This window comes from Gekko japonicus, unplaced genomic scaffold (genome assembly GCF_001447785.1).
Source record: "Gekko japonicus isolate JY-2015 unplaced genomic scaffold, Gekko_japonicus_V1.1 scaffold986, whole genome shotgun sequence".
NCBI lineage: Eukaryota > Metazoa > Chordata > Lepidosauria > Squamata > Gekkonidae > Gekko > Gekko japonicus.
The window spans coordinates 670,599-677,132 of record NW_015164700.1 but is presented as its reverse complement, the minus strand read 5'-3'; the positions used below and the strand labels follow the sequence as shown (position 1 = coordinate 677,132).

At 43.3% G+C, this 6,534-nt stretch overlaps 1 protein-coding gene across 1 annotated transcript in view; it reads right to left on the bottom strand.

Moving 5' to 3' along the window:
- Positions 1 to 2,504: 2,504 nt before the first annotated feature.
- The window catches only part of ESYT3 (extended synaptotagmin-like protein 3), a 62,574-nt gene continuing 58,544 nt past the window's right edge, over positions 2,505 to 6,534 (bottom strand). The window contains exons 22-24 of the mRNA XM_015409503.1: positions 6,448 to 6,534; positions 4,743 to 4,792; positions 2,505 to 2,564 (exon numbers count right to left, since the gene is read on the bottom strand). The exon at positions 6,448 to 6,534 is cut by the window's right edge and continues 19 nt beyond it. Coding sequence (XP_015264989.1) covers positions 2,516 to 2,564; positions 4,743 to 4,792; positions 6,448 to 6,534 — 186 coding nt within the window. The 3' untranslated portion in view covers positions 2,505 to 2,515. The remainder of the gene's footprint in view (positions 2,565 to 4,742; positions 4,793 to 6,447) is intronic.

The window sequence follows — 6,534 nt, the reverse complement described above, 5'->3', positions numbered from 1 at the left end:
CCAAATACATGAGCAGTGACTCACGAAAGCTCCTATCCTGCCACATATTTTGTTAGTCTTTAGGGTGGTACTGGACTCTTGCTCTTCTCTACTGCTACAGACAGACCAACCCATCTTGATCTATAAATTCAGTTTGTATTACCGAGGTGGACAATATTTAATTGCCTTTATCTGTGTCCTGCTCACTTCAGAGGCAGGCCATGTGCATTTGTCCAACATCCTCACAACCAACCCTGTGAAGGGAAGATCTGGTAGGAAGACTGACTTGCTGAAGGATTTATATTCAGTACATTTCATAGGTAATGGCTAGAGCTGGTGTATTTATGTTGTTCAGCAAAAAACAAAGGAAGCAATACTCTAACACACCTGTTCAGTTCTTGTTAGTAGATATGTAGAGTGCCAGCCTTATCTGCCAAAGACCTCTACCTTATTCTTAATTTAGCTGTAGCCCGCCTTTTCTCAGGGTATACAACTGCAATTTAATGCTTAATAGGTGGAATCCTATCCCTTGCAGTTACACCAGGAATTTAGAAGTAGCTGAGAACTTGAGTTTTCTTTCCCTAGAGGTCAGAAATTTAACTGATATATTACCTGCTGTGCAGAAGCTAAAACTGAAAACCCAATAATGTATGAAACTATGTATAGAATGACTGTATTAAATACTTTTGTATTGTTTAATATCCTGCTGTCTTAATGTAGCCTTGTTTTATTTCAAGGATGCAGTGCCTAAGGACAAAGCTTTTAAAAGCAGAAAATGTTTACTTATGTATAGTAACGTAACATTGATGCCCCATAATTTGAATTGTTTATTCATTAAAAACAAGCAATGGCAAAACTAGTCTTCCAGTGATATGAGAAACATAAAAATGGGTTCAAAATGTGCTTTGGTTACAATCAGGCTGCATAGGGACTGGGTTTTTTTTATCTCCCTACCTTTCCCACTTGCACTGTTCAGAAAACCATTCCTAAAAGTCAGGAACCTTTCAGCCTGGCATGAGGGTCTACCACTGGTAGTAAGTAGTAACGCTCCTGTGAAAGTGTGTTTGAGTTGTGCATTGGGGTGGGAATTTGAGCTTGGCTAGTGAAAAAGCGTAGGAAAACTTAGCAATATATGTATTCTCTTTGAATCTGCATACAACATGACATTATAAGAAAGTTCCTGAGTTTCTTTGAAGGTTACCCTTGTGTATGCCACTTTCCCAAAGTAGTGTTCTGGAAAATTAGACTGAAACTTAAGAGATGATTCCTGCCATCTGATAGGTACATGAGAATATTATAACAAATATGGAAGCTTAAAAAAAAACATGTTCCATTTTGGTTGAAGTTCATTTAAGAGATTTTCTGCACAGGTTCCCCTTATTTATTCTACATGCTCTTTGCAGCTGGTTTTTTTTTTGGGGGGGGGAGCAACTTCTACCCCAATCAACCATGAATTATGTTTGTTCACATGCTTCCTGTGCTTTATTTGGTCCTGCCAACTTTCCACTGACTGTGGGACTGTCCTGTTTTCAGTTATGAGAATTTTTTATCCTTTGTGTCAGCTGATCTCTCTCTATTGCTATAAGAAAGCACACATTGCTCTTCTTGTTTGCTTACATCAACCGGTGTCTTTTTCCCCCTTGGTCATTTGCTTCCTTGGCCTTTCAGAAGGCACAGGGGCACTCATTGCTCTTTCCGGCCACTCAGCCTTCACTCTTCACCTTGCCTTTGTGTTTGGCTCTTGATCTATGATTGTTTTAAAGAAAATATTCCCTGACAATCTAGCATGCCCCTCCTTTACTATGTTTATTTTTTTCTGGGGATTTGGGGTATCACCACTTTTGGTTCTGGTGGGGACTGTTGCAGAGTGGCCTTGCTGGCAATATTTACATGACTCATACTGCTTGAAAGCGGCCGACTCCTCTCCATTTGCCTGCTGTTTGTTGACGGAAAATATTGGGGTAAGCCTCTGAGTCCAGAGCATTTTTCCAGAAGGATATACGGCAGTTCTCGTAGCAGGAGCTCCTTTGCATATTAGGTGACACACCCCTTAATGTAGCCAATCCTCCAAGAGCTCTTCTTACAGGGGCTACTGTAAGCTCTTGCAGGATTGGCTACATTAGGGGTGTGTTGCCTAATATGCAAAGGAGCTCCTGCTACAAAAAGAGCCCTGCCGGTGACGGGGCAAACCCCTCTTAAAGTGCATGCAACCAGAAAGGGGAGTTGGCACTGTGATGCCACCACTAATGACAGCACCCTTGGTCAAAATCCTAGTTTTTAAATGTATAAGAATGCAGAGGGAGGGGGAAGATGTCAAAGAACCCCCGTACTCCTGATGGTAGCGGATTGATTGCTAAGAAAAGTAGGAATAAGTTACTTGTATGTAAAACTCCTAAGTCAAAAACAAGATTACTGTATAGGATATCTAAATTTTTTCCCAGTGTCTTTCCAAATAATTTAATAATTAAAATATATAGAAATCTACATACAGTTCACATTTAGTTCTGAAATTTAAAATATACATATATACACTTGTTCATGAGGTACCAAGTATTCGTGGCTGTCCATTTATTGTCAGTTCATACCTATAAAGAAAAATCAGGACACTAGAGTTGGAAGCTGGATAAAGCAGTAACATTAACTACTTTTCATATTAAAAGAAAGTTAAACTGGCTCACAGTAAATTTAAAATGGGGGGAATACACGGTTAAATACTGTAACAGTTCTCAAATCTGTACTGCAGCCATAGACAAAACCAGACTTAAGAGACAATGGGGAATTTCAGACAGGCGATATCTCCTGGTAGGGAACCGGTTCTCAAACGGGTTCTGGTCTGTCATTTCAGACAGAACCTGTTTGAGAATCGGTTCCCTACTGGAATGTAACTGCCATTTCACACACAAAAGCTTCAGTCCCGTTTAGGAACCGGGACTGAAGCGTTTTACCTGTCAACCGCTTCCGAGTAGTCTTCAGTTCCCTCCTCTCCCGGTTTTTTTACATTTTTTCCCCCGCCGTTTTTCGCCCACGCGGGCTTTTTTTTTTTGAATGTTCGATTTATAGCGTTATATCGCTATGCCAGAACTGCAAATTCCAATGGGATTGCTATTGCGATCATTTGGCGTTCTGGTATAGCGTTATATCGCTGTAACACTATAAATCGAACTTTTTTTAAAAATCCATCACCCGCGCGGGAAGAAAACGGTGGGAAAACATAGCGGTGCAAGTCTGAAATGCCAAACCGCTTCTGATCCGGCTCATTTCCGGTAGTGCAAAGCCATGTGTAAAATGGCAGCCCTGTACCAGTTCACTTCAAAACGGAAGATTACCGGCTTGAAACCGGGTGAAACTGGGTAATGTGAAATTCCCCATAATGTTTCAACTGGTGAATGTCATTTTCACCACAAAAATTCCATATAATAATTTTAAATTATAGCAGTTTTAAAACAGCTGAAGCCTATGCATTAGACTGGCAAATTTAATTTAGAGTATAATGATAACATCAGCATCTGAAGTATTGCGTCTTTCTAGCTTTGTAGCCCTTTGGTAGTTAAAACCAGTCTGGAAAAGTGAGGTTTTTCAGTTGTCATCTTTAAGTTAGCTGTAAGAGTGAGACCCTGAGCTAATGGAACCATGACTTCTGTTGAAACAGTAGGTCCTTAATGGGTTAGATCTCATAATCCCTCAATGGAAAGTGCTGATCTTCTGGTATCCTCCTGTTTCCAAACTTGGGAAAGTATATTTGTGGGGGGCCACATGGAGTAATTGCCACACAGTGTGGTAGGCTGTGTGGTGGGGAGGAAGAAGGGGATGAAATCACACTCCTCTCTTTCAGTGGAGCTCTGTTCACACAAGCAGGAGGAGGAAGTGAGGGCCCCCCCCCCCCGTTTCTACCACAGTTTCCCGTGTTATGTGCATAGCATTCCATGTGAGCTAAGAAGATCAGGGGTCCTTGGCATAGACCTTGCCTGGCCCCTTGTGCTGGAATCCAGCCCAGTGTGTAATTTACTGCCGTATTTTGAGGAAGCTTGCTGTATAGACCATTGATCTGACACAAGACATTATGCTGCACTATAGTTTTACATATTTACCACAGCTTTATTGTAAAGGGCCAAACACAACTCTGGCAGCTGTGGGGTCATCCTCAATGGAGTTGTACCCTTCTCAATCCATTGAAGTCAGTAGGACTGGAAATGTTTAATAGCATTTAGAATTGCACTGTAAGGTCCCTGCCCTGTCTCCATAAAGCAATGGAGGGTGTATGACTGGGAAGGGGGAACCAGTTTAAACTCAGTCTGTGCTTCTCCACGCTATTTTTAAAAAGCCATATTTGCCTATAAGTAACCCCTGCTGGCAAGACAAAAACAACACATATGAAGGCAGTTTGGGGAGGACAGTGTGGTTTCGGTGTTGGGAGCAGTGTTCCCTCTAAGCTGAGTTAGTGTGAGCTAGCTCTCAGTTTCTTAGCCTCCGACAGACACATTTTTGTCTTAGCTCAGAAAGGATGGCTCCAGAGCAAACAAATTCATGCAGCAGCCAAATAGCTTGCTCACAACTTTAATAACAGTAGCTCACAAAGTAGAAGTTTTGCTCACAAGACTCCACTGCTTAGAGGGAACATTGGTTGGGAGTATTAATTAATTAGCTCTGCCCACCCATGCTATACTTTATCCAACGCCGGCCACCCCCCTCCCCATCATGGTCCCATATTTGTGCCTCAAGAACAAAACTTTCCACTGTATAATTGAAATAAAACTGGAACGTACCATTGTGAGAAGCCCTTGACTAAGTCTTCCTTTGACAAGTCTATCAGCACCTTAAAAAAAAAATTAGCACGATCAAGAGCTGCTATTTCAAAAGCACAACAATACTGGTCCTAGAACAACTTTGAGTGATTTGATAAAACTCTGAAAGGTTAATGTATTCAGTTGGCCAGAATGTACATTACCCTGCTTCCCATGCCATAAATTGGGATTTTCTGCACTGAGGTTTTGTTCCAGCTTGGCTTCTTAAGTGCATTACCCACCCCCCCCCCGACATAAGGTCATTTCCACGTGAAGTTTTTGCTCCAGCTTAGCTTTTTAACGAAATGGGTTTCCCCCCAACCTTACATACAGTATCATTTGGTGGCGGCTGCTCTGCTAGTCATCTCCCAACTTTCCCTGGGGTGTTTTTTTTCAGATCACCTTTGTACTGATGTTTCTGGAAGAAACAGTCCTGAAGTGCATTTTTGTGGCACCTGTACAGTTTGTGACACTTTAAAAGATCCTACCCCATCCAACCACTTCCACACCTTACTTCCTAGCAGTAGCCTAGAAAAAGAAAGAGGTGGTTGTTTTCTCCCCAGTTGGGTGTAGTGGTTAAGTGTGGGGACTCTAATCTGGGAGAACCGAGTTTGATTCCCCACTCCTCCACTTGCACCTGCTGGATGACCTTGGGCAAGCCATAGTTCTGATAAGAGCTGTTCTTGAAAAAAGAGCAGTTTCTGTCAAGAGCTCTCTCAGCCCCACCCACCTCACAGGGTGTCTGTTGTGGGGAGGGGAAGGGAATGGAGTTTGAGACTCCTTTAGGTAGTGAACGGCGGGGTATAAATCCAATCTCCTCCTCCTTCCCTGGCAGCACGTACCATTTTTTTATTTTTGACCAGATGACCATAAACGGAGTTTCTCTCACTGAGGGAGGGCCTGTCTCGTGTTACAGTACAATGGTATGCTTAGCTATTAAAGTTCCTTTCTTTCTCTTTAATGTGCTGAACTGCTAACAGACAGCTTTGAGCTGATCAGACAAAACAAGTATTTAATGCAGAAACAGCCAGGGTATCTTTGCCTTCAGTCACTGCTCTATTCCCCCTTTAACTTTTCCTGTGGTTTTTTCAGACCACCATGGTCTAGGACAGGGGTGGCCAAATGCGGCTCTTTCACACAGTCTAATTTAGGGTTGCCAAGTCTCACCTTGTTCCGGAGCGGGGGACTCCCGGGTCGATCCCGGAGCGCGCGCGCGCGCTGCATCCACATCACCAGGAAGTGACGTGACGACACTGGGGGCGGGGCCACGATAATCCGAGGGAAAACATAGTTTTCCCTTGGATGACTGTGGCCCCGCCCCCAGCATGCCCGTCGTGGTCGTGTCACTTCCTGGTGACGTGCACGTCAAAGTAGAGTCCCCCCCCGGGGCCCGATCCAGTGGCGGCGGGGGACGGGCCTCTGGGGCGGGGTTCCCCCCGCCCCCCGGGGGGACTTGGGAAGCCTAGTCTAATTTAATGTTAATAAAAAGCAAATGTGCATATTTTCAATAAAAACGTGTGTGTATTATCTGTTCCTGTCTTGCGGCTCTCAAACATCTGACGCTTATTCTGTGTGACTGTTATGTTAAGCAAGTTTGGCCACCACGGTCTAGGAAAACATGAAGAAAAACTGCGAAAGCAACAACAGGCTTACTCTTTACAAACGGAGATTTCAAGATACACCTTACCCTTCCAAGTTCCTTTCTTTCATGTGAGAAAAATGGCCTTCTGTTTTTTACTGCGACATCTAAGGCTCGCTTCTTAACATCTTCAAA